This window comes from Melanerpes formicivorus, unplaced genomic scaffold, assembly GCF_026170545.1.
Source record: "Melanerpes formicivorus ecotype bairdi unplaced genomic scaffold, bMelFor1.0.p_v2 SCAF_3, whole genome shotgun sequence".
Lineage (NCBI taxonomy): Eukaryota > Metazoa > Chordata > Aves > Piciformes > Picidae > Melanerpes > Melanerpes formicivorus.
In genome coordinates this window covers 13960313-13984291 of record NW_027142355.1, presented here as the reverse complement: position 1 = coordinate 13984291, position 23979 = coordinate 13960313, and the positions used below count along the sequence as shown (strand labels likewise).

At 42.4% G+C, this 23979-nt stretch overlaps 1 protein-coding gene across 2 annotated transcripts in view; it reads right to left on the bottom strand.

Moving 5' to 3' along the window:
• Positions 1–23979, bottom strand: part of RELN (reelin) — a 290574-nt gene that overhangs the window by 37651 nt on the left and 228944 nt on the right. For both annotated transcript variants that reach the window (XM_068167080.1, XM_068167089.1), the window contains exons 31-42: positions 18602–18678; positions 16897–17055; positions 14804–14992; positions 14354–14627; positions 12856–12996; positions 12583–12760; positions 11500–11584; positions 9533–9715; positions 6928–7099; positions 6745–6847; positions 4055–4284; positions 270–490 (exon numbers count right to left, since the gene is read on the bottom strand). In XM_068167080.1, coding sequence (XP_068023181.1) covers positions 270–490; positions 4055–4284; positions 6745–6847; positions 6928–7099; positions 9533–9715; positions 11500–11584; positions 12583–12760; positions 12856–12996; positions 14354–14627; positions 14804–14992; positions 16897–17055; positions 18602–18678 — 2012 coding nt within the window. The remainder of the gene's footprint in view (positions 1–269; positions 491–4054; positions 4285–6744; positions 6848–6927; positions 7100–9532; positions 9716–11499; positions 11585–12582; positions 12761–12855; positions 12997–14353; positions 14628–14803; positions 14993–16896; positions 17056–18601; positions 18679–23979) is intronic.

The following is a 23979-nucleotide window of genomic DNA, read 5'->3' as shown; positions in this document are numbered from 1 at the left end:
ATTCCAGCACTACCAACTTCACAGACTCAGACACTCCTAATCAGACAACTGATAGCCATCAGACAAACCATGCTTGAGAATCACATCTGAACTTCTTGGTTCTTAGGAATACCCCCCAGCACAAATTATATTCAGAAGCATGAAGGGGTGAGGAAGTTGTTGCTAATTTATGCCTTGAGCCCTGAGTTCCACCAAGACGGACAGGCAGAATTCAGACCACCCCCACCACAAAAAAAGAAAAAAAAAGAAAAAAAAAAAAGAAAAGATACCTTCAAAGTCATCCTTAAGGAAGTCAGAGTTCTTGGTACTTATTTTGCAGGTTGGCCCAGAGTACCCAGGGTCACAGATGCACTTTGTGCCATTGATACAACTGCCATGCCCATTGCACATCTCTTCGCACTGTGGGCCAATGTACACGTTGTCAAGGGCCCACGTCACTGGCTGGGATCCAGTAGGGTAAAATCCTTGGTACCACCTGAACCTTGCCAACCTGAAAAGGCAAGGAGTGTCCTTACTTTAAATAACAGTTCCATCTTGCTTTGGTTTTACACCCTACTGTGCACAGACAGTACTACTTCTGTCAGAACTGCCTTGATTAAGCTGTTGCTCAATCCTAGAAACTGGCTGCTGTATCCAATTACAATTCCTGCACCTTTATGTTGACATCCAACTCAAGTGCTGGCAGAAATCCAAATAACGTCATTCATTAGCTATGATACCAAAACTGAATGTTGGACCTGAAAATGGGATGTGAAATCTAACTGCTCTCTTGTTCATGGGGAGGATGAATGCCTGTGGTCTTGGTGTAGAGTGCCTGGCTCAGACCAGGCCTCTTTCACCCTCTCCTGGAGAGTGAAATCCTACTTCAGGAGGCCACCTTGCCCCCAGAGAGACAGGGAGACTACCTGTGGTGCTGGAGTGATAGGATCTTGTCCTCAGTTACACAGAATGAAAACCTGACCTGCCATGTCACCAGGCATTCAGCTTGCTTTCAAGTAGCTTCTTCTTAACCTGGATTGATATTTCACATTGCTAATTTAAAATACATTCTCCTTTGGGTGCTGTCCTGTCATTTTAAATTTGCCTTCTAAGTGCTCCTCACATCGATGCTGCATATTTATATTTAGAGGAACTGACTGGGAAAGGAGGGAAAACAAATTGAGGTAGGGAAAAACACTTGAGAGACTTATTTTATTCCCAGCTGAGGAAACGTTTTAAAGGAGGAAGGAAACTAGAATAGTGTGAAGGGAAAAGCACTTAATTGCCTTGCATATTTAATGTGTCTTGTTAGAGATATCTAAATGCAGCAGGTGAATCAATAGCACAGGCAGCTGATGAGGTTTTTTGTCTTTATTTGCTGGAAAGGGATTTTTATGAGGGGATTCAGATGTAAGGGAGAGCTGATGAGTGGGGACACTACTGATAGTTTCAAGAAAGGTACTGGAGAACCAGAGTTCTGCTGGAAGTCTAAAACCATTGATTTTAGTGCAGCCTGAGATGAAAATACAAGTGTGAGGCTCAAGGTGTTGTAAGCTCCTCTTCAGAGGAGACTTGTGTCCCATGGGCTTGATTTGTTCCACCCTAGAGGCACATCAGCTCCTTCACTCAGGTTCCCTCTTGGAAAGGGTGAAGCGTGAATCGTGTCTGAAGCAGACAGTGAAATACTGTCTTGCTGAAGCGTTTCTTCACTGGCTCATCAGGCCGTGGGCTTTTCCTTCAGGACATAATTGGAACACAAAGTCTTATTTACCAGTTCTTACAAAGTGTCTGTGGAGAACATATTAATTTCTAAAACAACACATGCTGTGGAAATAACACAAAATGTTGTCATCTTCATCTTCACACTTTGGGGATGACAAGACTGGAGTTTTTTAGAGTTACATAAGAAATCAAGTTTGGAGTTCTTGTTATTCCAAAGGATTCTGGTGGAGAAAATAATCTTTCAGGCCCCTGGCCCAAGAATTTCATGCCATTAAATGCTCCATGGTAGCTGCTTTGCACTGCTGGGTTTGTCTGGCTTCTGGGCTGGTGTGTCGGAGAAGGAATAGGAGGGAAGGCAGGCAAATAGGACAGAAATACTCAGAAACAGAGGGATGAACCAAAATACCTGGAAGGTTTAAATGAGCAAGGAGTCTGTGTAGTCAAAATTTTCATTTGAAGGGTTGCATTGGTAGTTGGGTAAAGGGTCATTTTCTTTCATACATGCTCTGGTTTAATCCTTAAGGATGTGGTCTTTCACATAAACTGAATTGATGCTAGCACAGCAGATAGCATTGTATTATGCTTTGGATAGTTACACATTAGTAGACCTGGTAGCATGTATTGTTTGTGTTGTTGTGGTCTACCTAGACTTCAGCAAGGCCTTTGACACCGTCCCCCACAGCAAACTGCTGACTAAGCTGTCAGCCCGTGGATTGGACCATTACACTCTGTGCTGGGTTAGGAACTGGCTGGAGGGCCGGGCCCAGAGAGTGGTGGTGAACGGTGCCACATCCAGCTGGGGGCCAGTCACCAGTGGTGTCCCCCAGGGATCAGTGCTGGGCCCTGTCCTCTTCAACATATTCATCGATGATCTGGATGAAGGGGTAGAGTCAGTCATCAGCAAGTTTGCAGATGACACAAAGTTAGGGGCAGATGTTAGTCAGTTAGAGGGTAGAAAGGATCTGCAGAGGGACCTCGACCGACTGGACAGATGGGCAGAGTCCAATGGGATGGCTTTCAACAAGTCCAAGTGCCGAGTGCTGCACTTTGGCTACGGCAATCCCATGCAGAGCTACAGGCTGGGGTCGGAGTGGCTGGAGAGCTCCCAAACAGAGAGGGACCTGGGTGTGCTGATCGACAGCCACCTGAATATGAGCCAGCAGTGTGCCCAGGTGGCCAGGAGGGCCAATAGCATCCTGGCCTGCATTAGGAATAGTGTGGCCAGCAGGAGCAGGGAGGTCATTGTGCCCCTGTACTCTGCTCTGGTTAGGCCGCACCTTGAGTACTGTGTCCGGTTCTGGGCCCCTCAGTTTAAGAAGGACATTGAAACACTTGAGCGTGTCCAGAGAAGGGCAACAAGGCTGGTGAGAGGCCTTGAGCACAAGCCCTATGAGGAGAGGCTGAGGGAGCTGGGATTGTTTAGCCTGGAGAAGAGGAGGCTCAGGGGTGACCTCATTGCCCTCTACAACTACCTGAAGGGTGGTTGTAGCCAGGAGAGGGTTGGCCTCTTCTCCCAGGCAACCAGCACCAGAACGAGGGGACACAGTCTCAAGCTGCACCAGGGGAGGTTCAGACTCGAGGTGAGGAGGAAGTTCTTCACCGAGCGAGTCATTCGGCATTGGAACGGGTTGCCCAGGGAGGTGGTTGAGTCATCGACCCTGGAGGCGTTCAAGGGGAGATTGGACGTGGCACTTGGTGCCATGGTCTAGGCATGGGGTCTGTGTTGATAGGTTGGACTCGATGATCCCCGAGGCCCTTTCCAACCTAAGTGATACTGTGATACTGTGATACTGTGATACTGTTTTTCTGGGCTGTGTGTCTGTTGTCATCCAACCTGTTTTTTTCCACAGACTTTGAGTTTCTGAGTGACTTCAGCAGTTAATTTCTTGGAATCAGAGAACTTTACAGCTACAAGAGACCTCAAGTATTTAGAACAGTCCATTTCCTTACACTGAAGTCCAATCAGGTTTATACTAGCTCACATTTTACTGCATTTTCTAATGAATTCTAAGTTTTCATGCAAGAATATCATTGATGAATTCAAATGGCTAAGACACTGCTAAGACACTGCAGTGAAGAGCACTCAGTGCTCTAAGAACAGTCACTTTTGCATTGATTTTACCATGCAACCCACCTCCAGGAAAATACCTGTGGTTATTCTACATTAGCAATAGGCACAACCTAATTTGGGGAATCACCTGAACACTAACTAATAATCAGGACGAAAGTGGAGAAAAATCAGTCATCTGCTCTAGTGCTGCTCACTCCTGTGCTGGGAGAGGTTTTTGGATGGAAAACAGAATTAAAAACAAATAAATGAAAAGCTTGGCAAGAACAGGAGCTGGACACTTACCCACAGAGGTGCAGCCTTCCAAAATGAATGACCTCCCTTCTCCAGCCCTGGGTGGTGCCTGCATAGTAAGTGCTACTTGGGTGGTGCTCAGTGGAGCACAGGGAGCTGAGGTGGCTGCTGCTGCTGTAGCACAAGGGGAGCAGCAGGTGCCAGGTTGCCCCCAGGTCTCGTGAGAACTCCAGCTTTACCGGGTCAGCAGAGGAGCTGTCAGTGGTGCAGCCAATATTGATCTGTGGACCAAGATATGAAATGCAGATGACATAGGACCGCTTATGGGGTTCCTAATCACTATTTATGTTAGTCAGCTTCTCCTATTTGGTAAGGTATTTATTTAGGCCAGAAAAATGGTGACTTGGGAACTCATTTAACAACTAAGACATTGTACTCGGAACAAGCAGATGAACATGAATTCTTGCCCTAACTGTCCATGGGCATATCACATTCTGGTTTATCAACAGATGAATGCAACAGGAGGTCCCCAACTACTTTTACAAAGGGAAAATGGTAAAGTTAATTAGAAAGAAAGCCAGAGGAGAGCTGCTAATGTTGCTGGACAAATCCATCAGCTCTTGCAGTCCTCCGAGCAGGTACAGAAGTAATCACAGCACAAAAAACCCATGCATTTGTAAACCCAGAAAAATTAAAAGAAAATGTGTAAACATAAACTTCCTCTTTAAACTGCTGAGCTGCTCTATAAGTCCTCTGTAATGGTATACTTGAAGAAGAAAGAACTTCTTCCTTAGGGTGTGCTCTATCACTTCAGTACGCTCTTCAGCTACCATGATCACTACCCATTTGCTCATGTATAGATGCAAAGCCCTAGGAGACAGCATTAAAAGAACATCATAGCTGCACTGGGTTTAGATTTAATGTCACAGTAAACCAGCTTGCCAGTGTCAAACTTCTCAAGGTATTCTTACAAGGTTCTTGATGTAGAGAGCATAAAAAAGGCAGAAATCTTACATGAAAAACAATTCTATTACTGAAAAAAATATAAGATGTTCTGTACAGAATTTGATACATACTTTCTGCATGCACTCATTGCAAATTAGTCTGCTTTTCTTTCTCATTGCTGCTAAGATATTTGACTTTTGAATTGTTTATATAAAAGAATAAGGATTAGTCGCCTTACAGGATGGCTGTGATATAAAGTAAGATGTGCCATACTTACCACGCCGTAAATAACCCTGCCTTGATGATGAAATACAAAGTGTGCGCTAACCTGGAAACATTTGGGGTTTTTTTACATGTCTTTTTAGTGGAAAGAATGTGTCTTTCTAACATGCTGCTCTATAAGGAAAACCTATTTATTTCTAAAGCCCAGTGATACTTAGAATTGTGCATGAATGTTGAAAATGCAACCTACATCAAACTTCCTTCATCACTCTTCAGTGCACGAGACCCATCAACCTAGATTTGAGGAGAAGGGTTGTCTACTCATCTGGAAGCTTAGAGAGATGCTTGACCCAATGATGTTTTGACTCTTGAGACAGAGATAAACTCTACTGCATTATGCATACTTCCTTAATTTGTACTAAAGTCCTCAAAAATGTGAGCTGGAAACAATGTTCTTACCACATATAGAAGTAAGCATGTAGATTTTAAGAGGTTAATGCTCTGAAGACTTATTAATATCCTAAAGTGACTTCAAACATTTTTGTTCTACAGGCTGTAATCTATATTTTAAACCAGAAAATGGTTTGCATTCAATAATTTATGGATTAGCTGCATGACAAATTGAAGTGTGCATGAGTGTACAGCTAAGCCTAGATTTCTTTGAAAACCCTGAGGATAATTTTAGTAATTGTTCCTAAACTGGCATAATTTGCTGTTTATGCTACAGCATGCTTCATCTTTGTTAAAAGCACCCTAGTCACTATGGCAATTTACATGAAAGATTCATTGGCAATTGCTTAATGACATTATAATGACCCTCCCTAAACTAATACATAGCAGGCTAAATGATTACTCCCACCAGTAGCTGCCCCAGCCAATGCACAGTTTAGATTTTAGGATAAATCTGAAGCACAGTTTAGTTTAGACCATGTGTGGTCATAGAGACATCTGTTTCCACTGACTATATGAGAAGCACAACCAATATAATCCTTATTCTTGAGCTTTAAATAACTCCCTATGATGGGATGAATTCAGGCCACCATGGCCAAAGAGCAGCTTCCTCTAGAGCATCTATGAAAGAATGAGCAGAAGCAAAAGAAAAGCAGAACTTTGGCTGTCTGAGAAAGTTCAACAGCACAATTAAGCCATCAAGCAGGAAAAAAAAATTTCTAGTGTCACAGATGAAGTTTGTGGAAATGCTGCGTGCCTATCCTGAGCAGGCTGTGAAGTGGCAATCTGAACCCTCACTGGATTTTGCTCATCTCCTTGTCTGCCATTGCTCCAACTTGTAGGACATGGACTTTAATGCTGTCAGTGAAAGTACATAGTTACAGGCAAAGTGACAGTTCAGGGAAGGAAGCAGATGACTTTGAAGCAGAAATTTCCCTTATCTGTGTATAAAAGCTTCATGATACATTCACGTGAGGGAAAGTATAATCAAAGCAACTACAAGGGAAATTAGAGAGACTTCTCTACGTGATAATCCTAACAGCTGGGCTATTTGCCCAGCAAAGAGCAGAACCTGAAGACACAGAACTCTAAGCAAAAGGCAAAATAACTCTGAGGACAAGTACCTCAAACTGGATTATAGTATTTTCATTTACGTTCAGGTCCCTTGTTGTAATGGAGTGCTCTCCAACTTCATTTGAAACAAATACCATAGCCGAATCTTCTTCCCTGCAGAAAGAGCAGAGGATTGCTTTAGTCTCACTTTATCACAGTCACCTCATTCTAATTTGTTGCTGAGAGATGCTTACGGAGCTCCTTTAGATGAATATGGGCAATAAAGTCCAATGTTTCCACCAGGATAGAAAAACCAGTTGTCCTCTCTGGGACCAAAGTCAAATGTATCCAAAAGGATCACGGGGTTCTTTAGGTTATTTCCATCGATAATGAAGTCATCAATAATCCATATTTCTTCCTTTTTGCCTACAAAGGAAAGGGAAACATTCCTATTAGGATCTAACACTACCATTATAAGCAATCAGGACATTTGCTAATATTTATGGATTATATATATATGGATTATATTTTCATTTTCCATGGAAACTGTCCCCATACTGCTCTGCAGCACAACCCTAAAGAATTAACATTTATTACTCTAAAATTTGTAAAAGTCACAGCAAACTGAAGAGTGAAAAACCTGTGTTGAACAATTACCGTCTGTTTAAATCACATTTACTTTGAAACTCTGGCAGCACTTCCATCCTTAATAGAGAATCATAGAAACATCACAGAATGGTTTGGGTTGGAAGAGGTCTTAAAGATCATTTAATACCAACTGGCCTGCCATGGACAGGAACATCTACTACAGCAAGTTGCCAAAGGTGCCATCCACCCTGGCTTTGAACACATCCAGGGAAGGAGCCCCCAGCACTTCTCTGGGCAGCCTGTTCCAGTGCCTTCCCACCCTCAAGCTGAAGAATTTATTTCAAATGTTGAGTCTAAATCTAGTTTCTTCCATCTTCTGCCATCACCTCTTGTTCTATCACTACATGCTGTCATGGGTTTAGACAATTGAGTCTGCTGCTGATATTCAATGCTGATATTCACACTGCCATCATGCCAGCCTCACAATGAAAGTGCTGGCTGGAGCAAAGTAGCATGGGGCTTGAGGCTCAGATTGGAACATGAAAGGCCTCCTGTTCTGAGTGCTGCTTCTGGTTTCTGCTTTGGGGTATTGGTCTTTTCCTCTGGGCTGGCTGAGGGCCTGGGGAATCATTTTATGGCTGGCTTATGCTGCAGCTTCTGCTTTTGCTGTGCTTTTCTGTGAAACAGGCTGAGGTCCTTGTGCATTGGATTAGTTCATTAAAATCCTGACCTCAGCTTAGGGCTTCTTTTGTGCTGCTTTCCCTCTAGTCTCTTGCCTGTGAGAGGAGGCTCTCTGAAAGCAGGACACAGGCTTTTGCAAACAGCCCTTCCCCAGCTCTTCTGCAGCCCCCTCCAAATACTGAAAGGCTGCGCTAAGGTCTCCCCTGAGCCTTCTCTTCACAGAAGAGTGCTCCAGCTGTCTGATCATCTTCATGGCCTCCTCTGGATCCACTCTAACAGTTCCATGTCCTACTTGTGTTGGAGGCTCCAGAGCTAGACACAACACTCCAGGTTCGGTCTCACAAAAGAGGAGCAGAGGGCAGAATCACCTCCCATGACCTGCTGCCTATGCTGCTTTTGATGCAGCCCAGAAAACGCCTGGCTTTCTGGGCTGTAAGTGTTCATTGCTGGTTCATGGTGACCTTCTCATCAGTCAGCACTCCCAAGTCCTAGAAGCATCAACATGAGCAGTTACTGTAAAGCCCAAGCAGCCTGCACCATGATGTCATTCTACACCTTTTTCCTTACACTCAGCAGCTTGTGTTTTCCTGGCAAGAGCTCTTCAAGACAGAAGGAAACTCTGACCTTCCCTCCAATGGATTACAAATTCAGGTAAATTGGGCTATTGGAGCTTTAACTGTCAAGGAAGGGTTACATTGCCAGATCTTTTGTTTAAATGGTTTTCCCACCTGTCTAAAAGATGTTGTGTTGATCAATGAAAACTAAAAGGCTTCTTTAATATAAAATTCTGACTTAAGGATGCCATCTTCAAGACATGCTTAGTTAAATCTTTGAGGCAGGACTCACCAGAAGACTGAACTGTAACTGGCTTCTTAGGACCAGATTTGGATTACTTTTTATTTTGGTTAGATGTGTACTAGGCACATGCCTGTATGGAATGAATAATTGCTGTGTCACTGTGTCTAAATGATAGTAAGAATTCTTTAGTGCTATGAAATGTGCTTAGAATAAATGAGAGCAGAAAGGAGCCAGAGCTTCCGTCAGATGGCACATTTCCTGTAATCAGAAGGAATGATGTGTTTCTCTTCCGGCTTTCTATAGTCCTTTACAATTTAATCAAAACATTAACTGCTCACTGCATTCTCTTTCTAAATGGTTTTTTAATGCCTAGTTAATTCTGAGCAAGGTAGAACCAGTTCCCATTTACACTTGAGACACTTTAGTGTAATTGGAGCATTCTTACGGGGCAGCAATATAAACAAGACTTAGGTCCATTAAAAATGATGAGAAGAACCTGAGTAAAATTAACTTTATTGGTGTTGCTTGTTCTCCCAGTTCCTCCAGGACCAAGGCTGAGAGTCTTTTGCCTACAGTCAAGGGTTATTAGGTTAAGGTACTTTCACTTTAAAGCATACATCAGCTTTATAAGAACAGTAAACATAATCCTGTGATAAATGTAATTGAAGAGGTCAAATACAAGGAAAGATGATGTAAGAGCCTCTGTTATTGTTGAGTTCAAATATCTTTCCTTCTACAGAGGCTGAGCTGTGCAAGTGTGGACCTGGAGTCCCAAGGGTGTCTTTTCCTTACCATTGTTGTAAGGTTGCCAGAGCCTGAATCGTGTCCCATTGCTTTGGGCCATGTAGGGCAGAGGAACGTTAATGAAGAGGACATCTGTGGTCTGTGTGAAGTAAAACTCGTCTATTAGGTGCCAAGTGATGCCACCGTTGATGGAATATTGCAGCAGGATGGAATGTGACCTCTCTGGCGTGCCTGCAGCAGAGAGGACATGCATTTATATTCATTGTAATCCAGCCCTTAAAAGCACTCTCTCAAGAGCACTCCTAAAAGTGTAAATACAATTAGGTTACTCTGACATCTACTACAGAACCTGGGCTTCCTTTAACAGCAGCTCAAGCTGTTGAGGTGTTCTATGCCTTGTGCATTACTGTGCAAGTTTCTCCCATGTATAGTTCTTAAATTAACCAAGTTTGTTGATGTGCATGGTCCTGCTCCATTCTGCTCCAGCACAAAGCCTCTCTTCAACCACTGCATATGCAGCAGGGCAAGGAGGAGACATTTGCAGTCAGGAGCTAACTTCAGCTTGGCTGTGGCAATTAAGAATAATCAACACACTGCTCTTAATGCTTACAGCTAACAAATGTGCTCAGCTGTATTAATTTACATTCAAGACTATGGAGCCTGTTAGGATCTGGATCCAACCTAAGGCTAGCAAGACACAGGTTTAAGGAGAAAAGATTTCTCTTTGCGTTTCTTTGCTTTACCTCTTGTGGATCATGTGTTGAAAGTCTGGCTTTTAGACTTTGGCTATTCCTGCCTTTCAGAATAACACTCACTGTATTTTTTAGCATCTTGACAAGGATCATATATAGAAATATTTTAAAGATAAAATAAATCTTCACAAAGATTTTTATTTACAATATAAAACATTTGGCATGTTAATGGTTTTGGAGCATGTTATGCTTTTGGCTCTTACTGTTCTCTCTCTTTTCCATAAAATACTCAAACAATACTAGTAAAGAGCCAAACATTATGAATCAGTCCCTATTAAAGGAATCAAACTTAATTCAGAAAAAAACTGCATTTTCACTTGCCCATACAGAGATTTGGCTAAGACACATATTTAGGAAGAGACGTGGTTCAAAACTCTTTTCACACTGTCTTTCGGCAAATGGTGAGTCAGTCAGGGTCTAGTCTCAGAGTGCTGAACTTTCTGAAGGAGCTATGAACATCTTCCGCAAAAGGAAGAGGAGAGTTGGCATGCTGAGAGTTCAGCCTGAAAATACCAGTTCTGCAAGCAATGCTGGGGAAGACTTCTGAAACAGTATGGGAGTGACCCAAATCCTCAAACAGGGCAATAGTTCTCTGCCATGGCACTCCTCACTTGGATACAATCATTTGACAAAGCCAGAGATGACAGAGACTAAGAGTGGGGTGAGTGAATCATTGACTTGAAAATATTTGTACTAGAGAAAGTGTCTGGTGCTTGTTAAGCCAAAATTTATACTTGGCTTGTAAAGTCTGGGTATTTCTCACACACAGTTAAGTAGAATTATGGAGTTTTAGTTGTCTCTAAGACACCTATTAGGAAATCAAATGTTAAGAGCTTTTAATACAGTAAATTGAAGCTTGAAAATTAAAATCCCTGTAGTTCCTTATCAGTCCCTTAAGCAATCTAGGCATCACTTTATAACTTAAAATAATGACTAATTCGATGTTTTTCCCAACACACTGCAAAATCTCTAAAAAATGTCAAGCTCTTTTGCTTCTCTCTTGCTCAAAGCCTGTACTAGCTCTGCTGATTTTGACACTAGCACAAGTAACTTTTTTCTTAGGAACTGCTCAGAGGGCCATGTAGCCTGGAAGCAAGGTAGATGATACAGAACCTCAAACAAATTCCCACATTCACTGTGAACTTATGATCATGTACACTGAAGTTGAAAATGTAAATCCATATCTTTTTCTGTGATGCTGCTAGGTAAGAATAAAGCTAGATGAAAGTTAGATGAGTGATAGGTAATCAACAGTGATCTTACCTTTGGCAATGAATTTAAAGGAAAACTGGATGTACACAGTATTGGTGCAGTCTAGATCTCTTGATACAAGCATTCTCAGTCCTTCCTGCGAATACAGAATACATAGTGTGAGTCTCAGGTCCTGTTACTGAAGGTGCTCTGAAGCTTACTACTATCTGAATGTTGTTTTACTGACTGCTGCTGGCAGCAAGAGATGTAGTTCTCTGTCCCACTCCTTCCCATTTCTGTCCCATCTCCTTGTCCCAGAAGGTGGGGACAGCCACAGCTTTGGTAGAGTGACCCATATCAACAGAAAGGGTGCAAGTCACCACCAGAGGCACAGCTACATGGCTAGGTATAGACACAGGTACAGCTCCTTCAGTTCATGCTCTGAGTCAGTGGGATATGATCTGATCCACAAGCACTGGCTTACTCAGACACTGAGTCCAAGTTTCTACAGACATCTTTCTGGGTAAAGTGTACAGCAGCCAAGCGTTCTACTCCTAGGCAGGAAGACTCCTCTCAAGCTCTTTTCTGTGCCTCAAAAAAGATTGTTTACAAATATCCTTTTCTGAGGCAGCCTCTTGTCTTAGAGCAGTAAGTAAAGGGAGCAGACAGGAAACCTCACAGTGACCCCCTAAGGTTCTGTCCATCTCTATAGACGTGCTCAAAGTTGTGTGGATCCTGGGGCCAGAGCTGGTCCCTGTTCTGCAGATATTAGGCAAACCACCTCTCAGAGCTTCCCTCTTTTTCAGACCCATTATCCCAGGGAAACAACCTCCAGGAACAACCAATCCAAGTTTTAGATAATTCGCATCCAATGATATGTGATTTAAGTCATATAAAGAAGTTGAATCTGAATTAAGGACAAATGTATCCCACAAATGAAAGTAACAGCCAACAAACTGAGGAACCCCCTTTGTTCACCAAAACCACCTGTGACAAACATGGTACATACCACAGGCAGGAAAAGACAGGAAAAAGGAAAAGATGAAATTCTATCCTAAAGACATTGACATAAACATGTGAGGGGAAACAACAAAAAATGTACTATTTTTATCTCTACTGTTGGTGTGGTTTTTTTCAATATAAGTAGTCTCTGACCCCTTTAAAAATGAGAGCTGTTCCAGACTTGATGGTGTCACCATTCAGGTTTCCCCTCTCAGCACCATAGACCTCAGGCCAAAGGTCTGGATGCAAGTTACCATTGAAATCATCCTTCAGGACAGCCGGCAGAGGAATTACAGGGACACAGTATGGACCACCAAAGCCTCTGTCACACCTAGTAACAAATTGGGAGGAAAAGGTGTTATCCATCTGGCCTAGATACAGCACAAGATCCTTCCTATGAAGCAGGTTAAACAGGTTGCTACTTACACACAACGACCTGCATCACAGATGCCGTGGCCAGAGCACATCCAAGGGCATCCTGTAGCCAGCACCACATTATCAATAGCCCAAGAATCAACGCCAGAAGCATAGTTGTACTGAATCCACCTGAACCGTGTCCTGGGAGAGCTAGAACAAATAGAGGGTATGTGTTTCAAACTTCAGAATGTCTATTCCACAAAGCACTACGCAGTAAAGAAAATCCCACAGGCTTCAGGAGATGAAAATCTCATTAATATTTGTGACTCCTTGGATCTGGAAGTTTCAGTTTCTCAGGTTAGGTTTTAAGGAAAATTCCAGCAAGCTCTAAAGAAAGGTGCCCAAAGAGAAAACTAAGAAAGGATTCTTGCTGGTCAGCAAAGTGACTGAGCAGAAACAGTGAACTACCTTAGCACTCGACAGCTCTATGTGTTGCTAGCAGAGTTAAAATATAATTACTTCAATGAAGCAGGAATTAATGAAAGTTTGCCCATACGAAGCATTGTGTAAAGAAAGCCCAATGATTACACCTGTTTATGTATGTGTGTATGCCTGTGTATGAATGTACCTGCAGCAACAGCCACATGCATACTGCTGACCAACTCGTCAGCAGCCACACACTGGTCAGCCTCAGGTGAAGAAAGTGGAAAGAACATCTATTATAGTGCTATGGGTTCCAACATAGGAAATGTACTGTGGACAAGGCATGGAGAATTGTCCTCAGACTTAGACAGGATCAAGATATCATTACACTTGTGAAGAAGATTCTTTGCAAGATGATACATTCTGTCCTGCGGGGAGCTATGGAACTAGAAACCAGGATGTGAACCCCAGTCCCAATCTGTTTATTACTGTGTGTCCACTTTAACTGCTTTTTTCGCTGGGTGGTGACATTCACAGAGGGAGCTTGACAGAATTACAGAACTGTTTTGAGCAGCAGTAAGCAATAGCACCATCTTTTATTTCTGAACTAGAGCAGGGTTGTGTTTGGAGAGGTGGATGCCAGCATATCTACCGCATCCATTTACAACCATGTGATAGCACCAGAAGGCAGGCAGAATTCTCCTCTGGTTCAAAAGGGTAGAGGTGGCACATCCAGAAACATGCATTTTGACTTGCTGACTCCCATGACTAAGATGGCTAAAAACTGGATGACAAGTTATGTGAGATGACATAAAATACTTTGATATGAAAGTATGGGTCAGGGCATTAGGTCTTACTTCTTATTGTGTAAATGTTAGAAAAGTTTGGGTGAGGATTCCTGTTCTTGCTGTCATAGGCAAGACTTCAGAATGTACTCATCTGAAGTTGTTACTTCATTAAGTTCCTGCAGTTCATGTTATATCTGATGAACTGTTTTGAAGGGACATTTAAAATTCTGATGGTGTGACAACACATGTTTAATCATTCAAAAGACATGTAGAAAATTCTCAGGCTGGAGGATGTTTGCTCAAATTAGATCAGCAAAATCTGTCTCATGCTAAGCAGCCAGAAGAGCAGTGCTCACTTGGTGGAGGGTGGGAGGTAGACTGTAATTCTCTTCCAGTTTTGGAATCTTTCTGAAGTGTAGATGGAGCTCTCAGTGTACTGCTGGCAGCCGATGGTGGGGGGCACGCACTCCTCTGTCACCAGGTGCCAGTCTCTCCCGTTGTTTAGAGAGTACTGAAGGTGAATGCTGTGAGAATTGCTGTAGGGCTTGCTGCAACCCATGCTCAGCTCAAACTGCAAGAAAGTGGAGGCTGACACATGGAAGTCCCAAGTCTCAGCATAACGAGGTTTTCCTAAGAAAGGAGAGAGAAGAAGCAAACAAAAAAAGAGTTTATCTTGTGCCTTTGGCTTCAGTACTGCCATTCAAACTGGCTACCTGCATTTTCACCTTTTTTCAGCCTTCTCTTCCCTGCAGGTTACTCTGGACCTGAATTTGCCCACAAAAGTAACAGGATTTGCTGACACATACCAATGTTTTCACTGAACATCAGAGCTGTATCCATAGACAGGCAGTCAATGTCTACTTGACCTCCTTGTATTCTGTACCAGCTTGCTTGCAAATCCACAGATCCATCAAATTTATCCTGGAAGCCAGTCTGAGAGCTGTCATTCATCCCTATGAGGACATCATCCAAAGCCCACTGAGCGGAATGCTTCCCTATAAAAAAGCAGAAGAGGCAGGTTAGAGAGCTCTAAGTTATTGGTTTATGGCCATATATTATGTTAACCTAGTGAGCAGTGCTCAGCCGTGTAGACTGAGAGCTGTTAGACAAGGCTAAAATATTGCTTGGGGGTGAACCTGGACTCAAGAGTATATTCCCATTCCTGGTAACTGTAGGCATTTCCCTCTTCACTTCTCAGGCTTCAGTGTCTAAGTCATCATATGCTCTTCTGTGTTTGAATGAGGTACTCTGTAAGCCCTTAGATTGGGGATTTCCATTTTAAGGGTCACAACTTTCCTGCCATTTCCCATGGCTAAATCAGAAAGGCCTCTAATTCCCAAAGTACTTTTTGTATGGAAGATTACAGTACACAAAGGAAAATACGGAAGATCTTTGATACAAATGATTTTCATAGGAATCATCTTCACCTTCTCCTTCCTGGAAACCTGTTTTCTCTTACTCTCCAGCCTACAGGTATCTCAGTTCATGATCATCACCAGCCCTTCACTTCAATTCACCTTTCTACTGGCATGCTGAAAACACCATCATACTATGCAATCATTGCCCTCACAGGAGAAGAAGTAGTCTTGGTAATACATTGTGAGCTCACAGCGATGTGCCAGAACTTTTGTCTTGCCACTCTGAGGAGCAGAGTTATGGTGGATAAGGCCACTCTGCACTGCATTATGGCAGAGAGAAGACAGCCTGTGGAGGAGCTAATATGTGTAGTGAGGAGTGGTTGTCACCTATGGGTGCTGGTATAGAAAGTGGTATTGCAAGCTCCAGTCATAAACTTTCACTCTTACTAGGAGCCACAGGACTGCCATTAGGTGATCTCACAGTGGCAGTTCACAGCAGGGACATATGCCACCCAGGTACTCTCAGAGCAAGTGGACAGAACGACACAGAAAGGGCAACAGGTAGGGAGCAGTAGGTCTGGCACTGTACTGCTCTCCATTGCAAACAACTGCGGCAGAATGATGGTCTGTGGTGAACCAGTTGCTGCTCATCATTCTTCCCAAATGAACTGGCTTCTTGACACCCATCTTGCCTTATCTGCTCTCTTGCCTAATGAGGACAATTAACTCCAGCACATACATTGCAAGAAAATGTACAAATGGGATCCAAGAAGCCACATGCCATAATTACCTGAATGCAAGCTCTGTGCTTTGCTCCCCAGGGAGCTGCTCTTAAAATGCACTTTGCTGTATTTCTGAATATCACCTTAGCAGGGATGCAGTAGCTGCTGCCTTGCACAAAGGTGAGACACTTAATCAGGACACTTTTCGTAGTGGCAATGTGCCCCACACAGCTGGAGCCATCAGTCAACACCAATGATTTACTTTCAGCTGAGGATGTGGGAAGTGGCTGAGTGGGCTTTGGAATGCAGCAGAAGGCAGTGGAGTAGGGTGCTGGGACACCAAAGTGGCAGGGGACAGAGGCCCTGTTTTGGAATATGTTATTAAGACAGTGAGATTGGAGCCACTAGGTAGGCAGAATCAAGGCCAAGTTTATCTCCTCTTCCAAAATAGAAAAACAAAATGATAAAATGAGTAAGGAATTTTACATCCCAGCTCACTCTACATGCAGGTAAATCCTCTAATCTTACTTAGGCTTTTCTGTGTAATATTTTTCCCCTCCCTTTTGTTATCTGTCAACATCTTTGCTTTAAAATTAAAAAGTTCTGCTCTTCAGTCAATTCTTATATTTGGTACTATAAAAGAAAATCACATCTGCAGGGTGACTGAGGAAAGCCTAAGAATACTCTTTCAGCACCCAGCTGCTTACCATGTGTCTGTGTCAAGCTGAGGTTCCTGCAGAACATACCCACACTGAGCAGCAGTCACAAATGGACTGTATAAATCTGTGTAATGAAGCTTTAGGATGGTGTCTTGCTTACCATGTTGTGGCTGCCACCAGCGGAAGGCAGTGGCAGGGGTCTTAGCCTCCCGAGGTAAGTCTATGGAGACCACCTGGGGCTCCAGGTATGACATGAAGTCCAGCTCCCGCAGCAAGTGCCAGGTGATCCCATTGTCATTTGTGTATTGAACAACAAGCCCTGTATTTATAAAGAAGAAAGGAAGAAAGGCAGCTAGTCTAACAGCACAGAGCAAAGAGGGGCAGCTCTCCACCCTGCACTCAGGAGGTGCCAACCCCTGTCCAATACACCTGACTTTTGGCATCTCCCCTATGCCTTTGTCATCTCTTGGTCTAGGACCATTTTGATAGATGAAGTCCTACTACACAGGTCATGTGGGCTCACCAGCTGCCATATGTTATCTTGCTTGTCTTCACCAAACTCAGAAGATATATCTTTTGCATCCTCAGTGAACTAGTGATGGAACCACAGAAGTGATAGGAATTAACGTGGCTTTCCTCATGTAGGCAGCATTTATTTCATGTCAGGTATCCTTGAAGTTTATGTAGGATACCGTGTTGTAACTCTGACAGCTGGGCTCCCAGTAACGGTAGTTCTGGATGCTCATTCTACCTCTGCAAAGCTCACAGCATCCTTAAAAAGTAATTATTGTGATATTTAAATAATTTAAGTTAGTTGTCATACCCAACACACAGTATGGCAAATGCCAGGATAGAGCAGGATTGTGAAGTCACTTAGAAGCTCATTGAAGGGGATAACAAAAGAGAGAACCACTTGTGCATATTTTTATTTAAACTCTTACACTTTAGTATGCTCAAAGATAATGGAAGTGCTTGTGTCCTACTGGTGCAAATCAGAGGAGAATCAAACCCTTGCATAACCTGTGCTGAAAGACAGCAGTTGGAAGTTGTTACCAATGCATATGTAGCAGGAATCAGTCCACTGAAGTTAAATGACTTTTACTGAGAGGAAAACAAAGTTTTCTCATCTATCAGATGTTAGTGGCCTGTCATCACACAACTAGACCATTTTACATGACAAATCTGCTCCCAAAACTCAGCTGATCCTTCACAAACACAAATATCACCCACCTTCCTCCTCAATAACTCTAAGCATGTGGGTAAAAAAAGAAAGGACACATCTGGGAGAGATTAATTTCTTTAAACTAGATGCATATTTTAGCTATATTCTTAGACTTTTGCATTTCAGGTAAATTATACATGAGCTTGAGTTGGAAAGCAATCTGAAAAGCAATCTTTTATTGCACCCACTGGTGTAGCTGAGAAGCTGAACAGGTTTCCAGGCACACAGCCCTTCTTCAGGCCAGAAATAGAGGCTTTCCCACTTTATTGTGAACTTGAATTTTATTCCTTTTACTTCAGCCTGAAGAAATCCCTGTGTGCTTGTAACTTTACCTGTTTTCCAACACTACCAAGTACTCTAATAACAGATGATACACTTAGTCCTGTAAAAGTTGTCTTTCTTAAACCACTATGGCCCCTTCAGTTACTGTTACTGACAGATCACTGTTAAGTTTGGTGGAAATCATTATAAATACAATGTGGAACAAAAGGAAATAGTTTTCCCCACCATAGATGAAAATTGAAGAGGTAATAGATTTATGTTAAAAATAAAACAGTCTTTGATTTTTTAAAAGCAGCAAAAGGGAAAAATATTGCAGAAAAACCAAACCACAAAAACTTATTATTAAGAAAAGAGGCTTTACCTTCATTCCTGGCTCTTGGTCTGTTGCAGGAGTTACCAATGGCCTTGCTTCCAATTTGTACATAAAATTGAACTAGCCTGTTGAAAACATCGGGGTAGAAGAGAAGTGTGATCATGTTCTGATAGTACTAGATCAGGCAGTAGAACTGTCCTCTCTTAACTAAAGTGGTGTTTGCAGTTAGGTCTTTATTCCAGGCTAATTGGCCAGGCGATGTTGCCAGTGAAATCAAGTATGGCCATAGTCAACGGGGGAGAACTGTGGATAGAAGACAGCCCTGTGGTTTATTGATCCTGTGCCTAGTAAATGTATTGTTGGACTGGACATCAGAATTTAGCAGTTCCTGCTTTCACCCAAAGATGCAAAATCTCCAAAGCAAGCAAATCTGCCCCTTACATCAGGTTCTACATTGACCTCTTGTAATTGGAAATAGTTTAAACTTTAAAATAAAGTCCCAGAGTTTAAATAACATTATTATATCCTTACTAAACCACCAACTCCTTTTTTTTTTGTTCTTAAATTATTGATGTAAATGATTTTTAGCCAAGAGCACTCATGGGACATTTTGTGAAGCAGACCCTCTGAACACGAACTTACACATTTTGATTTAACAGAATATCCTCTTGGTCTCACAGCATGAGATGGGGGAAAAAGTGTTCCTGGTCTGCCTTTCCTGCAGCCTTCCCTGTAGTCAGTGTTTTTATCACTTCCCTACCTTTTCTATCACTTTCTACTGCAAACCATGGCAACCTTTTCATTTGTCTCTCTGCATGAAAGATTTTCCATGTCCTTGATGTTTCTCATAATAATTTTCTGTAGTCTTTCTAAACCCACAACATCTCTTTGAGACAGTGTCACTGGTTATATTGTCAGAACCTTGAATTACCCTGGAACATCCCTATTTAGCTAGATATGAATTAGTAATTAACTCATCTTTGTGATCCAGAATATTCTGGATTTTTTCCTAATTACAGTGATGCCCTGGTATCCTTGCTGATCTGGTATTTTTATCTGTGGTCTGTGGTTCCAGAGTAGTTCACTATTCCTCTCAGAGGTACACTATTTGCTATACAACAGCAATTAATGTCTTGCTGTTCACTCACCAAATTTTCACTGCATGTCTCCAACATTCATCTGAGTCTTACTTGGTCATAATTCATGTAAAGAGCATTGAGATGACCAAGAATACCATTGTTCCCTTATCTATGCCTTCTTCATGGGTTGTCTACATTGCATGCCCAAAACAGTGCCAGCACAGAGCAGTGAACCTGGACTTGTCTCCGTGCTGAGACCTCCATACTGCAGCTTGGTGATGTCATTTACTTTCTTGTCACCTAGCCAGTTTCGGGCTTAGGGTGATGCCTCCCTGCTGTGTTATGGCTACTGGAGTACTTGTTAATGTGGTATTTTTGGGGAAGCAACTGCCTGTCACTTGTGCTGTGGGCTGTCCTGATGAAGCACACAGGGTGAGGTGGGGTCATTGCTAAACAGGGGTTTTGGGGGGAAAAAGAATGCAAAACTGAGTAAACCAGGCTTCAGTAATTCTACTGTTTGTAGGCAACTTCTCTATTTTAAGTACTAATTTTGAGTTGCATTTTTGTCTCTGTGTGATGAAGCAAGGCTTGATTTATCACTCAAGGATAACTGTGTTTGCTTTAGGGGGTTTGGTCACAATTTGCATTGACATCTGTAAAATCACAGACCAACCACAAAATTACAGCCAGAGCCAGTACAATGCAGACAGAACTCCAGTTTTGCTCAGCCACTGCTACATATGCAAGGTCATGATTCTAAACACCAACACAACTCAGTTCTGCTGTTGAAAATGGTATTCCTGCCTGAAATGTTTTGTGTATTCAAGGGACTAGGACAAGCCTGAATAGACTCATCAGCCTCTTTTATATTACAGCCCCACAGGTAGTTCAAGAACAGACAAGCTCACAGTATTGCATTATTTAGCCCAGTGGTTCCTATGGTTTGCTGCAGCTCTGTTGTCTCAACATGCAATAAAACACCAGACCGCAGAGGTGAAAAGAATTACAGTCCTATGATGAAATGATCTTTTTTTATTTGCCCAATGTAAATATTGGTTTAAAAAAAAAATACCAAAAAACCTACAAACACCACTTTGTGCAGAAGAGTGAATCAGCCCACCTGACCTGTAAGTGGCTGACCCAGAGCAGCTCTCTGGGATGGTTGCACAGTCATTAGCAATGGGGTCTGCAGCAGGGACAGGAACCAAGTCAGCTATCAAGTCACTTTGAAACATAAGTAAATAAATTATAAATACCATGGGTTTTATCTAGCTGCCTGGTAGGCACTGTGTGCAAATGTAACAAGGGACCGGCCCTAAGAATGGGAGGCAGTAGCTCATCAGTAACCAAAGTGCATTCCAGGTATGGAATTGTCAGTAAGAAGCATGGGAATACCACTGGTGAAATTGTGCCTTTGGCGCACTGGTCCACACAAAAGAGAAGAGAGGGAGAGGTTTCAGGAGTTTCCAAAGTGGAAGCCAAAAAATGGCTGGGTGAAACTAATTTTGGCATGTGCAGCTCTCTTAGTGTCATAGGACACTCTCCTCATGTCTGTCAAAACAAATGCAGTCACATAAAGTAATGAGGAGAGAACAGGCCAGATAAAGCTGAGATTACAACAGCACATCATGTGTGTGCTAAACACCTGCAGGCCTTAGCTCCAGGGAGCCGGCTTTAGTTTTCAGTGCTCCTAGCATGGCTCCTGAGTTTGGCACTGCGCTGCTGAGCTGCTCCCCTGAGCAGCACCGCACAGCTTGGGCTGGGAGATCTTTGGCCCATGACAAACCTGGGGCACCAAGCTCCCATGGAGCCTGCTCCTCTGGGAAGAGAAGGGCAAAGGGGAAAGGAGGCTTTGTCTTTCATGCAAAAAAGAATAACAACTCTTTACATTCTTATATAAAATGTATGCTTTCCATTCAAAAAGCTGTAACTACTGAAGCAAGATGACTGGCAATATGCATAGGCAGACCTGCAAGAATTCAAAATGAAAATGAAACTTTAGTATCTTGCAATATTTTTCAGTTTTTAGCTCTTCCATGCCTGATTTAATGAAAGGAGATCTTAAAAGGCCTGGGCAAACACTTAACCTGAAAAATAAGCAGCTTAAAAATCTACTGCAGGAGTTCAGCCTTCCTATTCACAACCCTCAATCCACATATCTAATGGTATGTCGTTCAATACATATTTTCCTGCTGTTTACTAAATCATCAAAACGCCCTAGCCAGTCCCCCCCCAAAAAAAATCCCCAGTAAAAGATAACTGTGCAGGGGCTAAGATGACCCCACATAAGATAACCCAATTCTATGCAAGACATTATTGAATGCAAAAAGTAATACCAACATTGGAGAAAGTCCTTCCTTCTAATCTCTTCTTTCAAGTGACATTAATTTGAGCTCAAATAATAGAAAATAGAATTCTAAGCTGAGGAATTATTTTCTTGTTCAGGTATGGGTCTTTCAGTTAAGCCCTCACACAATCAAAGACAGTCTGCCTTTGCTTCTAGTGAAAAAACAACCAGTTAATTTTACAGATGGTCCCAAACATTAAAGTGGGATGGATCTGTTCTAAGGAAGGTGTCTGAAGCTGAATCTCTGAGTTTCATGTGACCGAGCCAAATTGCCTGCTAATTAATGAAAAAAAGACATGTTTCCAGAAGACAAAGCACTGGGTGCTAGCTGCAGTTTTAGGCTGAGCTGTATTGCCCTTTTGAAGCAGCTATTCTCTCCTCTGAACATAAAAGCAGCCTGGGGTAATCACTGCAGCCTAAGGAGCCTGTGTTCTAGTCAAGCAGCATGAAGTGGATACTGGCCCTGAGTACATAGGTGGCTGAAGAAAGCAAAAAATCAATATTAGTCCCACTGGTGTTTGAGAAGACCAATGTGTTTGTTCTGGCTAGTAAACAGCCTAGGGATGTGGCTTCAAGCTTGAATTGTTCAAGGAAGTTAACCTGCTCACTGTGCTGCTTGTAAAAAAAAAGGAAATGTTGAATTTAATTTTTTTGGGGGGGAGGGGGGAGTGGGGAAAGTGGGGCAAATGATCGGTTGCAGCAGGAGAGCAGCTCACACGGTGAACACATGCTCAGAAGAGGGATCTTAGTTGTTTTTATCAGGTGTCCCTCTGGCCAGTTACAATCTTGGGACAGTTTTAAGACTGTTCTTGTCCAAAACAGAAGCAGTGATAGATTAAATAGGTCAAGAAAGAGCACTGATCGGTATTTTATGAAATCTGGCTTTTAAAATGGTTCATTCTCTGTAAAAAGGGAAAGCTATAAGTATGAAGATCTGGCATTGAAGTTGTTTCAAAGTAATCCTAAAGCTAACGGAAATCCTTTTCTTTTCTAAAAAAGATTTCTTCAGGAAAGAAGGAATAACCCAAACCCACAGTTTGAATACAGACTTCTAGATGATGTAGTGTGCTTCACAGAATTAATAAAATGAGACTTAAAAAGACAGTGGAACAGAAGTGCTCAGATCTTCCCAGAGTACCAGCGCAAATACAAACTTGTCTAAAGCATATTTGTCAAGCAATTAATTTAATTTCATTATTAAGTAATTTACCTAACTATATAAATAATTCACTTATTTGTCAGACACACAGAGGACAGAGGAAAGGAAGCTGGTGTTATTCTGCTTGGTGCCAAGGGGCAGCTAGGAATATGCCCAAACCTGCAGCACCCCTAAGGAGCTGAAGAGCCTTTGAGGCTTTGCTCAGTCACCCCACAAATCAAATCATGCAGAAAATCGTGGTAACACCTACACTTGGAGCAGTTTGCCAGGAGAAATATCTGAGTGAGCTAACTGATATAATTGCAGGATGGGCAAGGTTTCAGGTGTGTGATCCCTCACGGGACTAGAAAAAGCAGCAGCAAACACCAGGCTAAATAATGGTTAGAATTAATGACCCTTTGTTTAGCTTAATTACATTAATCAATTAGACAATTTGAGAGAAAAACGGTAATTGCTACCAGCAGCACAGGATTCAGTGGCAGCAGGGAGAGAGGTGAAGGCTTGTTAGCCTCTCGTCTGCACGGAAACAATTCACATCCTATTTATTAACACTTATGACAAGTGGATTAATTCACAACATCTGGCAAGGCAGTCAGGGGACAGAGAGTTTTCTGTCCAGCTATGGGCAGAGTCCTGTATTTTGTGTATTCTCAAGACCACAGCTTCTGCCTGTTCATCTAGAATAGAATGCAACACGTGCTTACAAGGAGAAGGATTTCCTTTTTTAATGCTGCTATTCCCGTGTTCCTAACCTAAATACTCTCTGTCAGAGAGACAGTACATCAGAATAAACAACTAAAGAATTTCTCTGCCATGAAGATTTCTTGTACAGATTGTGATT